Source organism: Canis lupus, chromosome 35 (genome assembly GCF_048164855.1).
Source record: "Canis lupus baileyi chromosome 35, mCanLup2.hap1, whole genome shotgun sequence".
NCBI classification, from domain to species: Eukaryota; Metazoa; Chordata; class Mammalia; order Carnivora; family Canidae; genus Canis; species Canis lupus.
In genome coordinates, this window is record NC_132872.1 from 1,516,966 (window position 1) to 1,539,809 (window position 22,844).

General features: G+C 41.8%; 2 protein-coding genes and 1 long non-coding RNA gene across 7 annotated transcripts in view; 1 reads left to right on the forward strand and 2 right to left on the reverse strand.

Annotated features, from left to right (window-relative positions):
- SENP5 (SUMO specific peptidase 5) overlaps positions 1–410 on the reverse strand; it is a 58,750-nt gene extending 58,340 nt beyond the window's left edge. For all 3 annotated transcript variants that reach the window (XM_072811947.1, XM_072811942.1, XM_072811944.1), the window contains exon 1: positions 258–410. The gene's annotated coding sequence lies outside the window, so the exon portion shown is untranslated. The remainder of the gene's footprint in view (positions 1–257) is intronic.
- Positions 89–13,531, forward strand: LOC140624945 (uncharacterized). Its single transcript, XR_012024370.1, has 3 exons — positions 89–440; positions 7,666–7,809; positions 11,270–13,531. It is a non-coding gene; the product is annotated as an uncharacterized lncRNA (long non-coding RNA).
- Positions 13,532–14,336: 805 nt separating this feature from the next.
- The window catches only part of PAK2 (p21 (RAC1) activated kinase 2), an 89,454-nt gene continuing 80,946 nt past the window's right edge, over positions 14,337–22,844 (reverse strand). For 2 of the 3 annotated variants that reach the window (XM_072811975.1, XM_072811976.1), the window contains 3 exons: positions 22,325–22,521; positions 18,630–18,767; positions 14,337–18,176 (listed from right to left, as the gene is read on the reverse strand). In XM_072811975.1, the coding sequence (XP_072668076.1) occupies positions 18,090–18,176; positions 18,630–18,767; positions 22,325–22,521 (422 nt within the window). In that variant the 3' untranslated portion in view covers positions 14,337–18,089. The remainder of the gene's footprint in view (positions 18,177–18,629; positions 18,768–22,324; positions 22,522–22,844) is intronic. The other variant, XR_012024371.1, reaches the window with a different exon arrangement.

Consider the following 22,844-nt stretch of genomic DNA (forward strand, 5'->3'; position numbering starts at 1 on the left):
CGAGCGGAAGAGCGAGCCTGCGCCGGCGCCGAGGCGTGGCTCCGCCCCCTCCGCCCGCTTCCGCCCCCGCCCCCGCCCCCGCCCCCGCCCGGAGCGTGGAGGCGGTGGGAGCAGAGCCCTCGGCCTCGCGGAGGCTGACAGGACGCGTAGGAGGCCGGGCCGCCGCCCTCTCAGTCTTAAACCCGGAAGGCCGGCGCCGCCCCGAGGCGCTTCCCCCGAGGGCGCAGCCCGCTCTCCCCGGCGGCCCGAGAACTCGCCTCGTGAGACGGGAAGGGGCCTCAGCCTGGCGTGCGGAAGCGGCCGCCCCTCGCGCGGCGTCTCTGAGCGCGGCCGTGAGGCGCCCCTTGTGTCGCGAGGCCTCGGTCCGTGGGCGGGCGGAGCGCGGCGCTGTGGGACCGCGGCTGGACGGAAGCAGCGCCTCCCGGAAGAGGACGCATCCGGTGGGGACGGCCGGGCCGTGAGTGCGGCGGCGCGTGCACCTCGCGCCCCGGGGGGCGGCCCCGGCCCTGGTCTCGTCACGTAGACTTTTTAAAAAGTATATTTTATCGATTCATGAGAGACACACAGAGAGGCGGAGCAGCAGCCTCCACGCAGGGAGCCCGACGCGGGGCTCGATCCCGGGACCCGGGGTCACGCCCTGGGCCGCAGGCGGCGCTAACCGCTGAGCCCCCCGGGCCGCTCGCGTCGACTGTACTTTCGGCTTCATCCTCTCGCCCCTTCCTCCGGGACTCCAGCCACACGTGTGACACCCCTTGACCTTGTTCTTCGTGTGTTTTGATATTTTGTACCGTCTTTGTCTCTTATTCACTGGATGCTTCATTCAGTTCGATGGTTTTCTCTTGGCCTGTCTCTGAACGTCCTGATTGCTCGCTTCCGGGGTCCTCCGCCATCTGTCAGATGTATACACGGAGTTCTTAATTTTTAACTCTGTATGTTCAGGTTTTTTATTTTTAAATAAATTTTATTTTTTTTAGTGAATTTCATTTTTTTGTTAAAGATTTTATTTATTCATGAGAGACACAGGGACCCCGAGAGAGGCAGAGGGCACAGGCCGAGGGAGAAGCAGGCTCCACGCAGGGAGCCCGACGAGCCCGCCGCGGGACTCGATCCCAGGACCCGGGGTCACGCCCTGTGCCGAAGGCAGGGATCCCCTTAAATAAATCTTAGATTCCAGTTACCTGTTGAAAGTCTCCATCTGTTCATTTTGTTAATCAATCTTGTTTTCTTTTGTTTCATCACACCTTCACACACACACACACACACCCCATCCTTGTTTGCTAGGACATGTGGTCATCTGTTGGTCTGGGTCAGTGGTTCATTAATCTCTCTTGATTATCTGCCACATTTTCCTGCCACTTCACCTGTTCGGTAAGGTTTTCTTAGGAGCGGGACACCGTGAGTGAAAGAATTGCAACATTATCCTCCGCCAGTGGGGATTCCCCCTCTTCTGTTAGGTTGTCGCAGGGGCTGATCACTACAGGTCAAGCAGGGATTGACCTCAGTCTTGGCAAGCTTGCCTTCTTTATTTCTTTTTAATTTATGATAGTTCATCACAGATGAGAGGCAGAGGGAGAAGCAGGCTCCATGCACCGGGAGCCCGACGTGGGATTCGATCCCGGGTCTCCAGGATCGCGCTCTGGGCCAAAGGCAGGCGCTAAACCGCTGCGCCACTCAGGGATCCCGCAAGCTTGCGCTTCTTAGACTCGTTCTTCTTGTTCTTCCCTCGGGGACAGCCCAAGCTTTTGGTTTAAAAATCTGCCTCCTGAGCCCTGAGAGACTACAGTGCTTCCAGTTCATTCCTCTGGGGCTTTGGGCCTCTCTTAAGCTTAACTAATTCTGCTTCAAAATAGGAGTCCTGTCGGGGCACCTGGGTGGCTCAGTCAGTCAAGCAACCGACTCTTGATTTCGGCTCAAGTCAGGATCTCAGGGTTAGGGAATGAAGCTCCCTGCTGGACTGGAGCCTGCTTAAGACCCCCCCACCCCCACTCATGCGTGCATGCTCGCTCACGCACTCTCTCTCAATAAATCTTGTGAAAAAGATAAATGTCTTTATGGTTTCTGAAGGTTTGTTTTATTTGAGAGAGGGAGAAGCCGACTCGCTGCTGAGCGGAGAGCCTGATGAGGGGCTCTATCCCAGGACCCTGAGTTCATGACCTGAGCTGAAGGCAGAGCTTAGCTGATGGAGCCACCCAGGCACCCCAAGAGATGAGAAATGTCTTGAGGCAGAGATTAGCCATGCGATTGAGGGCCATGTCCCTCTAATGGGGTATAATTTCCTAAGCACTGTGACTTTTTTAAAATTGTGGCCCAGGAGCACCTGGGTAGCCCAGTCGGTGGGCATCCGATTCTTGGTTTCAGCTTTAGTCATGATCTCCGGCTGGTGGGATCAGGCTCTGTGTTGGGCTCCATCCTCAGCATGGAGTCAGCTTGGGATTCTCTCCCTCTCCTCCCCCGCTACCTCTCTCCAGACTTGTGCTCCTCTAAATAAATAAATAAATAAGTAAGTAAGTAAGTAAGTAAATAAATAAATAAATAAATAAATAAATAAATAAAGTTTTGGCTCAGTTCCATAGCTTCCAAGCAGGTCTCAAACTCAGAAAATACCCCACATGGAAAACCAGCCATGCACTGGAGATCATCTGCTTTCCAGTCAGGCCCAGTAGCCGATTAAAAGTTCCTCAGGGGGGATCCTTGGGTGGCACAGTGGTTTAGCGCCTGCCTTTGGCCTGGGGCACGATCCTGGAGACCCAGGATCGAATCCCACGTCGGGCTCCCGGTGCATGGAGCCTGCTTCTCCCTCTGCCTATGTCTCTGCCTCTCTCTCCCTCTCTGTGTGACTATCATAAATTAAAAAAAAAAAAAAAGTTCCTCTGGGTTTTCTTTGCCTGCATAGACTCCCTCCAACTAGGTTGAGACAGATTCCCAGCCTGCCTGGACCTAAAATTAGCAAATGTTTCCAGAAAAATAAAACAACCAACTAGTGATTTTTTTAAATTTTTTATTTATTTATGATAGTCACACAGAGAGAGAGAGGCAGACACAGGCAGAGGGAGAAGCAGGCTCCATGCACCGGGAGCCCGACGTGGGATTTGATCCCGGGTCTCCAGGATCATGCCCCGGGCCAAAGGCAGGTGCTAAACCACTGAGCCACCCAGGGATCCCCCAACTAGTGATTATTAATCCACTTTAGAAGGGCTTTCCCCTCTCTGGAATTTCGTTTACCTAAAATTCAATAAACAAGTCCTCACTTCACAGCTCTCTAATATATTTTAACCTATGATATTTTTAACTCCTGCATTTTTTAGGTTGTTGGAGCAGGAACGTTGTCTTCCTACTACATCCTATTCAGAAGTAAAAGTCCCTTGTAAAACTCCATTATATCATGTCTATAATGCCCAAGGGTATAAATGATACCTTCTGTTTATAACCATAGTTCTCAGATTTCTTTAAGACTTAGACATTTATTTAAATTCATTCCTCACTATAAAAGCTTTTCTCCATAATTTTACTATCCATGGTTTCGTTGACTTAAATTTGTCCTCTAGATTTTTTTAGAGGGTCTAAAAATTTTTTTAATTTAAATTCAATTTAGTTAACATATACTGTATTATTAGTTTCAGGGGTAGAATTTAGTGATTCATCAGTTGTGTATAATGCCCAATACATCAAGTGCCCTCCTTAATGCCCATCACCCAATTATCCCTTCCACCCACCCACTTCCCCTCCAGCAAACCTGTTTGTTTCCTATAGTTAGGAGTCTCTTATGGTTTGCCTCCCTGTTTTCATCTTATTTCATTTTTTCCTTCCCTTCCCCTATATTCATCTGTTTTGTTTCTTAAATTCCACATATGAGGGGATCCCTGGGTGGCTCAGCGGTTTAGCTCCTGCCTTTGGCCCAGGGCGCGATCCTAGAGACCTGGGATCGAATCCCACGTCGGGCTCCCGGTGCATGGAGCCTGCTTCTCCCTCCTTCTGTGTCTCTGCCTCTCTCTCTCTCGCTCTCTCTCTCTCTCTCGCTCTCTGACTGTCATAAATAAATAAAAAAATTTTTAAAGTTAAAGTTTAAAAAAATAAATCTTAAAAAAAATTCCACATATGAGTGAAATCATATGGTATTTGTCTTTCTCTGACAGGATTCTTTTAAATAAATAATCATGAGGGGATCCCTGGCTGGCTCAGTGGTTTAGCGCCTGCCTTCAGCCCAGGGCATGATCCTGGAGTCCCGGGATTCAGTCCCACATCCGGCTCCCTGCATGGAGCCTGCTTCTCCCTCTGCCTGTGTCTCTGCCTCTCTATGTGTGTCTGTCATGAATAAATAATTTTTCTTAAATATAAAAAATAAATAACCATTATTGGTGTACCTGGGTGGCTCTGTTGATTAGGCATCTGACTTCGGCTCAGATCATGATCTCAGGGTCCTGGGTTGGAGCCCTGGGTTGGGCTCCTTGCTTAGCAGCAAGTCGGCTTCAACCTCTCTCTGTGCCCTCCCCACTACTTGTGCTCTCTCTCTCTCTCTGATAAATAAATCATTTAAACAAAAAATAAGAAAACATTTTATTGTTTTATGTCTTACATGTCTGTCTATTATCCGCTTGTAATAAATATTTGAATATGGTGTAATGGTGGGGTTCATCTTCATCCTTTCACATGTGGGTACTCCATTGTTTCAGTGCCATATGTTGAAAAGACTATTCTTTCTCTTACTGAATTGTCTTGGCACCTTTGTCAAAAATCAATTGAGCACAAATGTGAAGATTGATTTATGGCCTATATTTTATCCTATTGATCCTATGTCTATTTTTACGCCATTACCACACTTCATTGATTACTGTTCCTTTTTGTATATTGTTCTTGCATCCTGAAACTTTGCTGAACTCTTTTATTCTAATATTTTTCTATTTATGTGAATTCCTTAGGATTTTCTTTCCTTTTTCAGATTTTATTTATTCATGAGAGACACAGAGAGAGAGGCAGAGACACAGGCAGAGGGAAAAGCAGGCTACCTGCGTGGAGCCTGATGCAGAACTCGATCCCAAGACCTTGGGATCATGACCTGAGCCGAAGGCAGACACTCAACCACTGAGCCACCCAGGTGCCCCTCCTTAGGACTTTCTTCTTATAAGATCATATTATTTGAGAATGGATATAATTTTACTTTCTTCGATAGATGCATTCTGGGATAACTTGGGGGCTCAGTGATTGAGCATCTGCCTTTGGCTCAGGTCATGATCCTGGAATCCTGGGATGAAGTCCCGCATTGGGCTCCTTACAGGGAGCCTGCTTCTTACTCTTCCTATGTCTCTGCCTCTCTCTCAGTGTCTCTCATGAATAAATAAATAAAATCTTTTTAAAAAAATAGATGCATTCTATTTCTTTTTCTTGCATAATAACCCTGGCTAGAACATCTAGTACAAAGTTGAATGGAAGTGGCAAGAATGGACATCTTTGCCTTGGAAAACTTTCAGTGTTTCACCATTAAGTATTGATGTAAGTTGTGGGTTATGTAAATGGTTTTATCAGGTTGAGGAAGTTCCTTTTTCTGTTCCTAGTTTTTTTAGTGTTTTTGTCATGAAGGAATGTTGAATTTTGTCAAACACTTTTTCTGCATCTACTGCAATGATCATCTGGTTTTGTTACTTTGTTCTATTAATATTTACAGACTTGATTTTTATGTTAGACCAACCTGATGTCTTTCTAGGAATTTACCTATTTCACCTAGGTTATCCAATTTGTTGGCATACAATTGTTCATGATATTCCCTTATAATTCTTTTTATTTCTGTAAGGACAGTAGTAGTGTCCCTTCTTTAATTTCTGATTCTATTAATTTGATCTTTTTATTTGTTACTCTACAATAAGATTTGTTTAAATGATTTATTTATCAGAGAGAGAGAGAGCACAAGTAGTGGGGAGGGCACAGAGAGAGGTTGAAGCCGACTTCCTGCTGAGCAGGGAGCCCAACCCAGGGCTCCAACCCAGGACCCTGAGATCATGGGGGGCTCAGCGGTTGCGCATCTGCCTTTGGCTCAGAGCGTGATCCTGGAGTCCTGGGATCGAGTCCTGCATCGGGCTCCCTGCATGGAAACTGCTTCTCCCTCTGCCAGTGTCTCTGCCTCTCTCTCTGTGTGTCTCTCATGAGTAGATAAAATCTTTAAAACCCAAAAAACAAAAGTCGAGAACCTACTTAATCACAAAATATCCTCGTTATGGAAGACCATGGTACTCTGTAATCTGAGCAAGGTCAGTCTTCAAAACTGCCTTTTCCTCTATCTTCCCCTACCCACTAATCCATCCTAATCCAATGCTAACTAGGGTATATTGCAACAGACCCTCAACACATTTAGAGCTACATTATTGAAAATCCTTTTAACTAGAAATAGATTTTTAATATTTATTTATTCATGAGAGACACACAGAGAGGCAGAGACACAGGCAGAGGGAGAAGCAGACTTCCTGCGGGGAGCCTGATGTGGGACTCGATCCCAGGACCCCAGGATCATGACCTGAGCCAAAGGTAGAAGTTCAACCATTGAGTCACTCAGGTGTCTCTGAACTAGAAATATTAAAGCTTTCACTAAATCATCTTGAAAGGCAGAGGGTAGGAGTAAATTACAACATCCTTTCATTTCTACTGGACTCTTCTTTTTCTCTTCCTTTCAGCAATAGCCCGAAATCTCAATTAGAATAGGCTGAAATTGGGCAGCCCGGCTAGCTCAGCAGTTTAGCGCCTGCTTTCGGCCCAGGGTGTGATCCCAGAAACCTAGGATCGAGTCCCACATCAGGCTCCCTGCATAGGAGCCTGCTTCTTCTCCCTCTGCCTCTCTCTCTCTCTGTCTCTCATAAATAAAAATCTGAAAAAAAAAAAAAGGCTGAAATTTACAACCTTACAAAGTTGAAAAAACTGTTGACATCAAGCCAAGACCCTACCTACCTACTTTGTCAAGTTTGAGAAGACAAAATTTGTCAATGCCCTATCATCTCTTTCAAGAATATTGCTCAATGTTCATCTTCTAATTTACACGCAGTACTGTCAAGGTCCTCCTTATCTTGATGACCTTCATACTCCAAAATTCCTTTCATCCATTCTCTGAGAGATTAATGAAGGCTCAACTAGGATTTAGGTTAATGGATTAATGAAAAGTGGAGAGGGGGAACCCCTGGGTGCCTCAGCAGTTGAACCTCTCCTTTGGCCCAAGGCGTGATCCTGGAGTCCTGGGATCCAGTCTCGCATCGGGCTCCCTGCATGGAACCTGCTTCTCCCTCTGCCTGTGTCTCTGCCTCTCTCTGTGTCTCTCATGAATAAATAAATAAAATCTTTAAAAAAAAAAGTGGAGAGGGGAGGTGTCTAAATCCTTTAGGAGATATTTGCAACAAAGAGAAGCTCATAATCCAAATATCTTTTTAAATATTTATTTTAGAGAGAGAGTGTGTGAAATGGGAAGGAGGGGCAGGGGTAGATGGAGAGGAAGAGTCTTAAGCAGACACTGTACTGAGCAGGGAGCCCAAGGTGGGGCTCAATTTTAGGATCCAGAGATCACGACCTGGCCAGAAACCAAGAGTGGGAGGCTTACAGACTGTACTGGGACATAATTTCAACACTCATACACCAGAGGAAAATACCTGAAGTTATTTTTTTATCATTAATCATTACTTCATCTCTTTTTAGCAAAAGACCTCAGAGCCTCCAATAACAAGTGAGAAGAGGCTTCCAGAGTTTAATCAAGTTTCTTGACTGGTGGGATGTTTAGCAGCCAACAAGGTGTGGCTCCATGGAAATCAGTTTCCCCAAAGAACTGGGGCTGGCAAATGGGTGGGTACATTCCTTTTTTTTTTTTTTTTTAATTTTTATTTATGATAGTCACACACACACACACAGAGAAAGAGACAGGCAGAGACACAGGCAGAGGGAGAAGCAGGCTCCATGCACCGGGAGCCCGACGTGGGACTCGATCCCGGGTCTCCAGGATCGCGCCCTGGGCCAAAGGCAGGCACCAAACCGCTGCACCACCCAGCATCCCCGGGTGGGTACATTCCTTTGGCTGAATGGCACATAGAAACCAAAACTACTGTCCAAAGGGGTCAGAGTAGTATACAAGCCATGACTTGGCTTCTAGGAAGTGTCATCTTATACCAAAATTCAGGGGAATATACAGTTCTAACTTTGAATCAATGTTTGATTAATTTGGGTTAAAATGAATCAAATTGTTTCACACTTTTTTCTTTTCAATGTGCACAGTTGAAACTATCTCATCTATAAAGCAATTCCCAATCCCAATTTAAAATCTTTCAATAAAATCTTCACATTCCCTTTATAAAGTTTTTTTTGGGGGGGTATTGCTTATTTCTAGGTACTTTATATCTTTGATCTATTATAAACGGTAGATTTTTAAGATAACTTCAAGAGCTTCTTTCATATAGTATATTCAATGATAAAAATAGAATCCTACTAAAAGCTTACCAAATCTTTATCATATTTTAGACCTTAACCGAAAATAAATGTCATAGCATTTATTATTTTTTTTTTTTAGGAAATTTTATTCATTTGATAGAAAGGGAGGGAAGGCGCACGCAGAAGCAGGCAGAGCAGCAGGCAGAGGGAGAAGCAGCTGAGCAGGGAGTGGAACGTAGAACTTGATCCCAGGACCCTGGATCATGACCTGAGCTGAAGGCAGATGCTTAACTGACTGTGCCGCCCAGAAGCCCATGATCATAGCTATGACCCTCCCTCAGCCCTACCCCCCAAGCTCTGTAATAAATAAAATCTTAAAAAAAAAAAAAAAAAGCTAGGAATGAAAGTTCTCTATTCTGCAGGAAGACATCTGAGAAGGGTAGAACCTTAGGAATTCTGAAAACCCCCCAGGAAGCACAGTAAGCACCAGCCGAGGGAGTCGTCTTTCTTGATGTTCTTGAGAACTGCCTGGACATTCCGTGTCAGTGGTCATGTTGGTAAGAGTAGTTTCAGTGATGTGCTGAGGGCAGATGCAATATGATAATGAAGAGAAAAACAGTCGCAAAGATAAAAAACTACAACATTCCAGCAGTGGAGCAGAAGATAGTGTTGGAACGATAGATAAAGGAGTTGAGGGTCATCAGAGTTTAGAGAAAAAAGAAAAAAGATCTAGGACCAAAATGAATAATTGGTGAATGACACCAAAAGCCCAGCTAAGAATTGAGAAAAATCAATGTGTACCTGAGTATGTGTTGGGTGCAGTGCCAGACAGTGCGACACTGGCGGTGTTAGAGACAGCGTTAATCTGCAAGTATGTACCCGACGTGTAAAAAGTCTAAGTGAAAGACGAAATCAAAAGCAAAAAAGAACCCAGAAAAAACACACAATCCAGAGATAATATGGCGTGAATGTTTTGTGCCCATCCCACCCCCCACCCCCCAATTAGTATGTCGAAATCCTAACTCCCACTGTATTGGTATTTTCAAGACGGAGGCTTTGGGAGGTAATTAGGGTTAAACATTGTGAGGGTGGGGCCTCAGACGTGATTAGTGTCCTTCTAGAAAGAGACACCTGGGACGCCTGGGGGGCTCAGCGGTTGAACGGCTGCCTTCAGTTCAGGTTGTGATCCTGGGATCCTGGGATCGAGTCCTGCATCGGGCTCCCTGCGTGGAGCCTGCTTCTCCCTCTTCCTGTGTCTCTGCCTCTCTCTCTCTCTGTGTCTCTCATGAATAAATAAAATCTTCACAAAAAAATAAAAGAGACACCAGAAATTGCTCTCTCCTCATGTGCACAAAGGGTTCTGTGAAAACAGCAAGATGATGGCTGCTTATACGCCAAGGCCGCAGAATGAAATCCACTTTGACTAACAACTCAATTTTAAACTTCGGAGCCTCCAGAACTGTGAAAAATAAATTTTTGTTGTTTAAATCGTTCAGACTACTGTATTTTGTTATAGCCCGGACCAAGAAAAAACTCACAATTAATACTTCAGGAAAGATATTAACTTTATTTATTTTTCTTAAAGGTTTTATTTATTCATGAGAGACACAGAGAGAGGCAGAGACACAGGCAGAGGGAGAAGCAGGCTCCATGCCGGGAGCCCGACGTGGGACTTGATCCCAGGACCCAGGGGTCACGCCCTGGGCCAAAGGCAGGCGCTCAACCACTGAGCCACCCAGGAGTCCCAAAGATATTAAATCTGTGAAACAAGGGCAGAAGAGTATAAAAATGAAGATCAGAAAACAAGAATAAGCTTTTGGAGATTAAAAATCTGGTAGTTGAAGGATGCCTAGTGGTGCTTATGGTTGTGTCTGACTCTTGGTTTCAGCTCAGGTCATGATCCTTGGTTTCAACTCAGGTCCTGACACTGAGCCCCTCATCAGGCTCTGCATTTAGCATGGAGTCGGCCTGAGATTCTCTCCTTGCCCTCTGCCCCTCCCACTCCTGCTCTCTCAAATAAATACATAAATATATATATTTTTTAAAGATCTTATTTATTTTTTCATGAGAGACACAGAGAGGGGGAGAGAGGCAGAGACACAGGCAGAGGGAGAAGCAGGCTCCATGCAGGGAGCCTGATGTGGGACTCGATCTCGGGTCTCCAGGATCAGGCCCTGGGCTGAAGGCGGCGCTAAACCGCTGAGCCACCCGGGCTGCCCCAATAAATAAATCTTTAAAAAAATCTGATAGTGGGCATATGTTCGAAAAACGGTCAGAGATCAAATCAAGGCAATTCTCCCAGAAAGTTAAAAACAAAAGGCAAAGAGGGGCATCTGGTCAGCTCAGATGGTTTGGTGTCAGACTCTTGATTTCGGCTTGGGTCACGGTCTTGGGGTTGTGGTTCTGTGCTGGGTGTGGAGCCTGCTTAAGATACTGCCCTCCTTCCCTTTCTCTCTCTCTAAAAACAAAACAAAACAACAAAAAGGCAAAGAGATGAAAAAGCAGAAGAGAAAGGTAAGAAAAATAATGATTAATGCTGGAATTCTAGAAAGAAATAATGGGGGGGAAAGTGGCAATTTTTAAGAAAATGCAAGAATTTCCCAGAACCAAAGAAAAAGGAGTCTGTTACCAAGATGGCTTGCCATATATGCCCAAAGTTAATGAAAACATACACACCCTCACCAAGGCACTTACTGATAAAATTCCAGAAGCTGAAAAATGGCTACATATAAACATCAGAAATGGCAGTTCTAAGAAAATGAAGTAGTGACTTTAAAATCCTCAAGATGATTTCCAACCTAATATCCTGTATTAGTAATTAAATGTGAGCGTTTTCAGACACGCAAGTTCTTAAAAACCTTACCTCTGTGTACTCTCTCAGGAAGTTAGTGGAAGAGGTACTTCTTGGAGATGAGGAAGTCAAGCAAGAAGATATAGTGTCCAAGAAACGAAGGCTCTAACTCAGAAGAAGAATGAGGTTGACTTTCGGATGCCAGAGGGGCCTGCAGAGCCACAGTCGACAACTGCAGCCCCAGTCAAGTTCCAGGAAAGAAAAAGGAACTGTCATTGTCTGAGACATTTAATTGTACAGAACACAGTCTCCAGAGGGCTTCTGCAATTTTGTGGCGAGTCGGGGATAACTCAGTTAGTGGGGACATAGGAAACTGCCAGAGGAATCAATATGACAAGAAAACTCACAATCGGAGAAACAGAGTTGTACAAGAAATACGTAATGTAGTAGGCTACTTAGTGAACATTTGCACAGTCCTAAGAGCTGACTACTGGGGCGCTTGGGTGGCTCAGACAAGCCTCTGCCTCGTTTCAGCTCTGGTCACGATCTCAGGGTGGTGGGATCAAATCCAGCGCCCCCGCCGAGGGTTTTGGTCTCAGCACGAGTCTACTTGACTCTCTTTCTCTCCCCCTCTAACCGCCCCCTCCCACCTCTCTCTCTAAAATAAATAAGTCTTAAAAAGAAATAAAAACTGCTACTTGAATGAAAGATTGCTACCGCTTATTCTTTTTAAAGTAGACTCCACGCCCAGTGCAGAGCCCAGGGCAGAGCTGAGATCGAGACCCAAGCGGAGATCAAGAGTCAGGCACTCAACAGAGCCACCCAGGTGCTTCCAAAAATCGTTGCTTCACTTAATGGGAGACCAGACAGAATGAAATGGGGAAATGGGATGCTAGGACAGCATGCAAATTCCCAATGGCCGTAACAAGAAATTACTGAAGTGAAAGATCGAAATGTCAAGAAATACTTAAGTATAGAATTTAGAAATTTGAAGATTAATGCTGCTAAGAACAGCCCAGAGTTAAAAGGAGCATCCTCTGTGGAGTTGGACTTGGCAGTGGGAAGTTTAAAACTGGGGACTGACACTGTTAAACTACTTGAAGATTATTTGAATTTTTAGTCTATGTACATTGCCTTGTTAAAAACTAAAATAACTAGGCCTAAAAAGACATTTCCCTTCATTGTTCTCCTTTTTAGAAAGATAAAACTTAAGTGACTGAGCATAGAAAATAACTCCCTAAAAAAAAAAAAAAAAAAAAAAAAAAAAAAGCCACAGGGACCTCTGGGTGGCTCAGCAGTTGAGCGTCTGCCTTCAGCCCCAAAGTGTGATCCTGGAGTTCTGGGATCGAGTCCTGCATTGGGCTCTGTGTGGAGCCTGCTTCTCCCTCTGCCTCTTTGTCTCTCATGAATAAATAAAAAATCATTTTTTAAAAAAAGAGCCACAAATACCAAAGTATTAAAGTAGTAGTAAAGCATGAAGCTCCTAAAAATATCCCAGAAGACTCTAAATATTTGAAGACAACCCCCCCCCAAAACCTCCTACTAATAGTGCTTTTCAAGTCATTAAAGCCTTTCAGTGGTTTAGCGCCACCTTTGGCCCAGGGTGCGATCCTGGGGTCCTGGGATCAAGTCCCCATCGGGCTTCCTGCAGGGAGCCTGATTCTCCCTCTGCCTGTGTCTCTGCCTCTCTTTGCAGGTCTCTCATGAATAAATAAAATCTTAAAAAAAAAAAAAAAAAGTTCTGAACTTTTCTTGGGCAAATGTTTTAGAGGTTTGCTGTAATTAAAAATATACAAATGTCAGAATAGCACAAACAACTTTATAGTTTAATATACTTCAAGTAGTCATTACATATATTCCACTCCTTGCTAAAAAATATGTAATTTTAGGTTTTGCTTTAAAATTTTATCTATTCATGAGAGACACACACACACACAGAGGCAGAGACCCAGGCAGAGGGAGAAGAGGGCTCCATGCAGGGAGCCCAACGTGGGACTCGATTCTGGGACCTCGGGGTCACACCCTGGGCTGCAGGCAGCACTAAACCGCTGAGCCACCAGGGCTGCCTTAAAACTAATTTTAGTTTTTGATAGTAAACTCTTATTGCAGCTGTTCTCCACGTTAGGGTATCCAACATTCCATATGAAATGCATATAATGGGGCGCCTGGGTGGTGCAGTTGGTTAAATGTAGGACTCTTGGTTTTGGCTCAGGTCATGCTCTCAGGGTTGTGAGATGGAGCTCCACATCGGGCTCCGTGCTGGGCATGGAGCCTGCTGTGGATTCCTGCTTTCCCTCTGGGCCGTCCCCTGCTTGTGTGCTCACTCTAAAATAAATAAATCTTTTTTTTTAAAAATTTTATTTATTTATTCATGAGAGACACAGAGAGAGGCAGAGACACAGGCAGAAGGAGAAGCAGGCTCCATGCAGGGAGCCCAACTCGGGACTCGATTCTGGGACCCCATTCTGGGACCCCAGTATCACACCCTGGGCTGAAGGCAGGTGCTAAACCGCTGAGCCACCCAGGGATCCCCTAAAATAAATAAATCTTAAAAAAAAAAAAAAAGGGATCCCTGGGTGGCGCAGCGGTTTGGCGCCTGCCTTTGGCCCAGGGCGCAATCCTGGAGACCCGGGATCGAATCCCACGTCGGGCTCCCAGTGCATGGAGCCTGCTTCTCCCTCTGCCTGTGTCTCTGCCTCTCTCTCTCTCTGTGATTGTCATAAATAAAAAAAAAAAAAAAGAAATGCAAATAATGACATGATGCATTAAAGTGCTTACACTTTTAAAGATCTCTTGGTGTATTTAACACAGAAATGCTGGTAAGATTCTTATCTCAGTGAGGTAAGCATTAGAATTTCAGGCCAAGTTATTGGAGGTATGCAAACAGATCAGAAGTGTTTCCCTGGGTCTGACAGTCAAAACATTTGTAAGAAATGTACCCTAAACCTGACTTAGAAGAGGGAAGGCTCATGCTTACTAGTCATACATTTCTGGAAACTTCTAATTCGGAGCTCTGAAATACATTCAAAATGGTGCCATATTTAACAAATGTTCATCCTTAAAAATACTAGAATGCTTTTTAAGATCCTATAATATTTATTCTTTTTAAAAAATATTCTGATCTAAAGAAAGAACTGAAGTTTAGGAAAAGGAAAAATGAACATTAAAAAAAGTTTATTTCTAGCCCTGAAAGAACAAAATTATTGAACAAAGTCATCAAATACAGCAGTTAATGTCAATGTAACAATTAAATAATTGAATGGGATTAAATTAAAAGTCAATATAAAATTTGAAGACAAAACAGAAAAGACAAACTACTTTCACTTAATTCCACTTCTATCTATCAAAATAAGGGGGACAAAAAAGTAACACATTCCTACCAAAGATGTCCAATTCCAAATATAATTCTTTGCTTTTCTTAATACAGAATGAAAATTTGACAGAATTATACATTTCTTTCTCCCTTTCATTTGGCAACATTCTAGAATGTGAGTGAAAAGGACTTCAGCTCTCTCAAGGCCCGGCCAGTGCTTGATTCCCCCTTGTAATTCCCACAATACCTACCACAGTGTCTTTGCCAAAGTGGTCAATAAATGTGCTGAGTGATTAGAAAAATGTATGTGTATTTTTTCCCCCTTTTTTATACACACACATATACACACACTGTGGAAAAACGATTTTAATTGTTTTCCTCATCTACTGTGGAAGCAATGGAAATAAGGAAGACAATCTTAATTTTATGTAACTACGAAATTCTACTATACAAAACCCAAAAGGAGTATGAATCTGGATTTTTAGCTATAATTCTACAATGATTTTTTTGACATTTCACTAGATATGGATCTCATTATATTTAAAATTTTTAGATTAAAACACTGATGCAAATTCTTTAAGCACCCATTTTTTTCTAACTATACCTACAGCCCAATTAGATTTAAAATTGTTCTGGCTAGAATACAGTATATATAAACAGACATGTATTTATGTGAACCCTATAAAGAAATACTCATAGGTAGTTTTAAATTGCTTATTAAAGGCACAGGTTCATTTAGGACTGGTGGTATCTAGATACACTTTAAGCAGCGTAATATTTATGTGTGGAAGGGAAGAGAATTTTACTATGTGCCAGGCACTCAACACATGAAGACAGAGTTGTGTTAGCTTTTGTTTCTTACACTATCACAACTACTCACTTATTTACTATTCTCAGGTAGGACAAAATACTCAATAATTTCATGGTTTCCCAGTTTTAACTGTCCATAAAAGCAGCAAAAGGAACAAGAGGAAAAGGAAACTTTAAGACCACCAGAGAGTCTGAAATATAATAAATAAGTACTACAGTAATATTATTCTAATAACACAAGAGGACTAAGGTAACTTTTAGATTTAAATGGAAATTTTCATTCTAAAGTGATGACAAAAAGGGTGAATACAAAAGGTAGTTATTAAAAAACATGAATCTTGATTCAGATATAATTTTTCTTTCAACAAGATCTGAACATTTTAATTTAAAATTAACTAATAAATCACAATTCCATATTGCTTTTAGGATTTTGTTTAAAAATGACACATTTCAGAATTAACCAAAGTATACTTCTATTACAAGTTAGTTTATCCAAGTAAGTAAAGAATAAACCACAGTGTAGCTCCCTTAACCTAGGAGTCAGGTTTTAATGACAAAGTCCGTTGCCAGCAATGGACGTGCAGGTAACTCTCAAAGAAGTTTTAAATACAAATCCCAAACTGCTTCTATAAACTGAAAAGACCTTTGTTGAGTCACAGGCATAAAAGTGGGGCATTGGCACTGTATTCAATGAATATGGTCTTTATGACATATGTATGGAAGGGCCTTCTAGAGTGGTCATGATGATCACAGTCTTAACATCTAGTTGTTTTCTATTTCATTGGTAGCATCTTCTTTATCATAATCCATCCAAACTATTTACACAGAATGTTCAAATCTGAAACTCAAGATGCACTGTAGATTTTCATCAGAAATAAACCAGCTTGTTTCTGTAATTTAGTAATACCTGTAGGTGGTTAATATAATCCAGAGAAAAATGAAATCAAGAATAGAACTGGAAACAGAGATCATTAAGTGCTCTAGATACAAGTTTCACTAATTATTTTTCTCAGTTTTGTGAAAACCTTCTTGCATTATCAATTAAAAACATGAAAATGATAGGAAAACTCTATTAGTTCCTCTAAACTAGTCCAATATATCAAAATTATTTTTATTCATTATCTGTACTACTGTAGGATGGCCAGTAGGTATGAAGTTAAATAGGAGTGGTGGTGGGAAACAAAATCCCTAAACCAAATCAATTTTTTTTCTTTTATGTGGCTTGTGGCATGTCAGAAGGGATGACACTACTTCCACAAGCAAAATAATAAAAAATAAGGAGAGACAAGAGAACAGAAGGGGGGTTCGGAGAAGAGAGGGCACTCTCATAATTAATGCTACAGGTCACAGACCTTCTTCAAATTTTTAAAATAAGAAAAAAGTATTCCTATCAATAAGCACATTTCATTTTTCTTCTCCAGTATTTTTTTTTACACGATTCTATTTTTGAAAAACAAACAAAACTAATGTAACTCAACATCTCAAATCATGAATTTACCAAGTACTTTGTCACTTAAGTTTTCAGAGAGTAAAATATTGGTAATGGGTTGGAAACAATGTTTATAACAAATCTCTACAGTTTACTGGTCAGAAGCTGCATCTCTATGTAACCATCATTTCTCTTTCAAGAAAATAATCTAATTATTTAAGAGCTCACCAAAGTTCTAGTCTCTCACTTTGTTTCTGCTAGCTCCAAGTATTTTTCTCCTTTAAATGAAAAAAAAAATTAACTTCTAAATTCTGAAAATTCAATGGTTATTATATTATTTACCGAAGGGGGACGGGTAGAGTAAGGTGAGGGAAGGTTAATTAAAAAACAAACTAAGTAAAATTACAACATATACAGAAACTTATTTCCAAAATGAAGGTAAAAGAAGGAGGGGCAAAGTAGCAGTACCAACCAGTCACAAAGCCCAAGTTGGAACAAGAAAGAACTAATCACTTTGGTTCCTGAAGCCCAATCTGAAGAGGATAGAGTCAGAAAAGAAACAAAATTGTAAGGATGTATAACCAAGGGATTCTTTTTCTGTCTCAATGATTTAGTTATAAATATAGATTATTAGTCTCTCTATACATGTAATAAATGCCAAACAACTCACTACTGTGAAATTTCTAAAATTGACTCTTTCACATTTGTTAAAAAAGGTAAAAATCACATATTTTTCTTCCCTTCCTTCAGTTCAAATTATGAACTGAAATACTACATGTAATAATAGCTGGTCCTAACTTCTATACAAAGCTGAGTTTGAGCTCCTCTGCCAATATAAGGAGCTACAAAATTTTTATTACATTTGCCTTGATTAGGCTCAAGAAGAATCTTTCACTTAGCAACTCAAAAGGAGCAAGGCAAGGAAAAAGAAGGCTATGAAGAAGAGAGAAAAGACGACCAGCAGATGAAACAAATAATCTGAAAAACTCGAATCTGCCATTCAAGTATTGAAAATACTCTCCAAAAGGGACCATGAATGGGATTTATTACGATGAAGTCAGCAAAATAAAATGCAAATCTCAAGCATGATAAATGGCCCTGATGGGCTACCTGCTGAAAGAAGTAAGGCTATTGATTCAGTCCACAATTCCTTTTGGACCCTATAAAGAAGGGAGTCAATAGAGAGTTGTCATTCTGTTTTGCAATTTTCTCTTGGTTGTCTTCAGGAAGTAGTAGCTTGCTTTTCCCTCCATGTTATGCAGACCATTTCTTTAAACCCCAAAAGAGTAATAATTTTCATATATTAAAAGATTTCTTTTAGAAAATGGAAGAAAGAATATGAGGCCATGGCAATGATGCTAACGGTTACTCTTCATTGCTTCTTTAGCTGCCATGATCAGTGGTGTCAAGCTGGACAAAGGTTTGGCCAGTTTCAGGAAGGGATGCTGCCAGAGAGAGGGGAAAATATGTATCAATGTCACCAGTTCAGAAGCTAAATACTTCCTTTCAGTTAAGTCCCAAAGACTATTTTATGGATTATAATTTAACAAATACATATTTCAGTATGTGTGTAAATTCAACATAATCAATATATCACTTTTACAGTTGAAAGCAGTCCTTTTAGTTCATCTAAGAATATTATAAAATCTCACCTAAATTGCAGACATACCCACGCCAGCAAATGAACTTGTCTGAGAACTGACAATACGCATAAGCCTCATATACTTGATTTTAGTATTATAGCTACTTTACTCCCAGCAGATAAAATCCTAAACTCTAGCAACTGCGATGCTGCTAGTGATAAATGAAGAGTGAAATGTTATGAACCCAATGTAAACTTTTTGTTGGTTACTCAAAGAATCAACTTTATCCAAAAATAGTACTATTTCTAAATTCACCTGTAATAATTCTTTGGCCGAACCCCTTTTCTCCACATCCATCTCCAAACAACGGTTTAAGAAATCCCGAAATATTGGGGAAAGCTTCTCTGGATTCTGAAGTTCTGGAGTTCCATTAGTTGCTATCAGGTACAAGGCCTAAAAACAGAAGAGTATCTTTGTCATACTTAAGGTAGCACAACAAAATGAGACAGCACTTTATAAACTTTATGGATGTTTCACTTCTTTTTTTTTTTAAACATTTTTTTTTAAAAAGTAATCTCTACATTTAACATGGCGCTAGAACTCACATCCCTAAGATCAAGATTTGCATACTCCACTGCCTGAGCCAGCCAGGTGCCCCTGGATCTTTTACTTCTTTAAAGACAATCACCAGAAAAAATAAATTGAGGTTTAGTATTATTTCTGCCCATTTGTATCAGGTATTTTCCCTTTACTTTTAGATGTTAAATTCCCCTAATTTCTTTTTCAGATATTAGCCTCACCTTTCAGGGAGGGCTTATAAATATAATACATATATAAGGGTATAAAGAAAAATAAGCACAATCCCACTCTCGACCTATAGAATCCATTTACCTTTCTCAAGTTTTCCCAAGTCACATCAGATTTCAAAACAATGGGATTTGTTGGAAACTTTTATTTCGGGCAGCCCACGTGTCTCAGCGGTTTAGCGCCTTCAGCCCAGGGCCTGATCCTGGAGACCTAGGATCGAGTCCCACGTCAGGCTCCCTGCATGGGGCCTGCTTCTCCCTCTGCCTGTGTCTCTGCCTCTCTCTCTCTGTCTCTCATGAATAAATAAATAAATAAAATCTTAAAAAAAAAAAAAAAAGAAACTTTTATTTCCCCCCAAGTTTTTGTTTACATTCTAGTTAGTTAACATATACTGTAATATTGGTTTCAGGAGTAGGATTTCGTGATTCAGAACCCCCTCCCCCTGGCCTTTTTGTAAACTAACTATATCTATACAGCTATAGGTGAAACAGGCAGCATGAGGATTTTCAGGCCAGTGAAAACACTGTCATAATGGACATATGTTATTCATTATACATTTGACTAAACCCATAGAATCGTACAATACCAGGAGGGAACCCTAATGTAAACCACAGACTCAGTGATAATGATGTACCAATCCAGGTTTTTTTTTTTTTTTTTTTTTAAAGATTTTATTTATTCACGAGAGACATGGAGAGAGAGAGAGAGGCAGAGACACAGGCAGAGGGAGAAGCAGGCTCCATTTAGAGAGCCTGACGTGGAACTCAATCTCAGGTCTCCAGGATATGCCCTGGGCTGAAGGCAGCGCTAAACCGCTGAGCCACCCGGGCTGCCCCAGGTTCTTGAGCTGTAAGAAATGTACCCTTTGGTGAGGGAGGTTGATAATGGGGGAGGCTTCTTAACATTAATATGGTACACTTGCTACAAGGATGAGCCACTACTGATACACTTAATTTTTTTTTCGTTTCAAGCTTTTATTTAAATTCTATTTAATTAACATATCATGTACTTCATGATATGGCTTCAGGGACAGAATTTAGTGATTCATCACCTACATATACTATCCGGTGCTCATCCTTAATATCCATCACTCATTTAATCCATCCCCACACCCAAATGACTCCCCTCCAGCAACCCTCAGTTTCTTCTCTATCATTCAGGGTCTCTGATACTCTTTTCTTTTCTTTTTTCTTTCTTTTCTTTTCTTTTCTTTCTTTCTTTCCTCTCTCGCTCTCTTTCTCTTTCTTTCCTTTCTTTCTCTTTCTCTCTTTCTTCTTTCTCTTTCTTTCTTTCTTTCTTTCTTTTTCTTTCTTTCTTTTCTTTCTTTCTTTCTCTTTCTTTCTTTCTTTCTCTCTCTCTCTCTCTCTCTCTCTCTCTCTCTCTTCTTTCTTTCTTTTTTTTTAAAAGATTTTATTTATTTATTCATGAGAGACACAGAGAGAGAGAGGCAGAGACACAGGCAGAGGGAGAAGCAGGCTTCATGCAGGGAGCCCAACGTGGGGCTCGATCCAGGGACCCCAGGACCATGCCTTGGGCTGAAGGCAGGCACTAAACCACTGAGCCATCCAGGGATTCCCTCCTTTTTTTTAAAAAAAAAGACTTTATTTATTTATTCATGAAAGACACTGAGAGAGAGGCAGAGACATATGCAGAAGGAGAAGCAGGCTCCCTCTGGGGAGCCTATAGGGGACTCAATCCCGGAACCCCAGGATCACGCCCTGAGCCAAAGGCAGACGCTCAACCGCTGAGTCACACAGGCGTCCCTTCACATTCTCTATCAGTTATTATTATCCATCTTTTTTATTACAGTCATTCTTGAAGGTATGAAGCAGTAGCTCGTTGGGGTTTTGATTTGCATTTCTTTAATAACTAATGATCCTGAGTCATATAGTAGACACAGGGGACACCTGGGTGGCTCAGCGGTTGAGCATCTGCCTTCAGCTCAGGGCGTGATCCTAGAATCCCTGATCGAGTTCCACATCAAGCTCCCTGCAGGGAGCCTGCTTCTCCCTCTGCCTATGTCTCTGCCTTTCTCTCTGTATCTCTCATGAATAAATAAATCTTAAAAAATAAATAAATAAAATAAAAGTAGACATAGAAGGGAAAAAGCAAGCAAGCAAGCAAGCAAAAGACAGACAGGGGACACCTGGGTGGCTCAGTTAGTTAGGCATCTGCCTTCGGCTCAAGTCATGATCCCAGGGTTTTGGGATAGAGCCTTGCATTGGGGCTTCTCCCTCTAGCTCTCCCCTCCCCTACTCGTGCTCTCTCTCTCTTAAAAATATCTTAAGAAAAAAAAGAAAAAGAAAAGAACAAACTCCTAATCTCTCTACCTCCATTGCTGAAATATCTAATTTTGTAGTCTACTAACCCCATCTGTATGTAACTCAGGGCCCTGACTCTTTTGTTTGAATGTGAGCTTTAACATTGCCTTCTACACAGCTTTCTTTCTTTTTTTTTTTTTTTAAAGATTTTATTTATTTATTCATGAGAGAAAGAGAGAGGCAGAGACACAGGCAGAGGGAGAGGGAGAAGCAGGCTCCATGCAGGAAGCCCTACGTGGGACTCGATCTTCGGTATCCAGGATCGCGCCCTGGGCGGAAGGCAGCGCTAAACCGCTGAGCCACCCGGGCTGCCCTCTACACAGCTTTCTCATAGATGTGATCTTCTTTTCCTCTTCTGTATACCTGACAGTATAGAGGCCAAGGTTCAAAGCTGACAATCTGAAGAATACACTTAGAGATTCTTTGTAGAAAAGTGAGCAAATTCTTGCTTAAGTGTAAAATTTAAAACCATACAGCTTACTAAGATTCTACAAACTTTTTACCTAACACATTCAACTCAATAACCCAGAAGCAAATAATTTTTAGATGTAGAGACCAGGTTATATCAACTTTGTATCCTAAATTTTTGCCCAGTGTCTGGCACAATCAGATTCTAAATAAATGTTCTGGGGCAGCCCTGGTGGCCCAGCAGTTTACCGCCGCCTCCAGCCAGGGGTGTGATCCTGGAGGTCCGGGACTGAGTCCCACGTCAGGCTCCCTGCATGGAGCCTGCTTCTCCCTCTGCCTGTTTCTCTGCCTCTCTCTCTCTGTGTCTGTCATGAATAAATACATAAAATCTTTTAAAAAATAGATAAATCAATAAATGTTCTAAAGAAATGAATTTTTCCAAAAATAAGGCTGGTGGTGTTTAATTGGTCTTACCCTCAAGGGATTTTCATTGAGGTATGGCGGCTCTCCTTCTATCATCTCAATAGCCATGATACCCAGAGACCATATGTCCACTTTAGGGCCATAAGCTTTCCGTGTAACCACCTCTGGTGCCATCCAGTATGGCGTTCCAACCATGGTACTTCTCTTGCTCTGCTCAGGGGTGATCTGGGCACAGAACCCAAAGTCAGCTATAAAACAAAACAAAACAAAACAAAACATATCTAGGGTCAATGATGTTCATGGACAGTTTCATTTAAGAATTAATTACATTTGACTACTCAGCCTCTTCTTTTTTAAGATTGTATTAAAAAAGTAAAATAGGGGCACCTGGCTATTGAAGATTCCACAGAGCATGTGACTCTTGATCTCGGGGTTGTGAGTTCAAGCCTCACAACAGGCTTAGAGCTTACATTAAAAAAAAAAAAGTAAACCAGAATGGGTTCACAAATATTTTGATGATGTTACCTACTCTGACTTATTTACTTTTATTTCCCACAAGCAAAGGACAAAT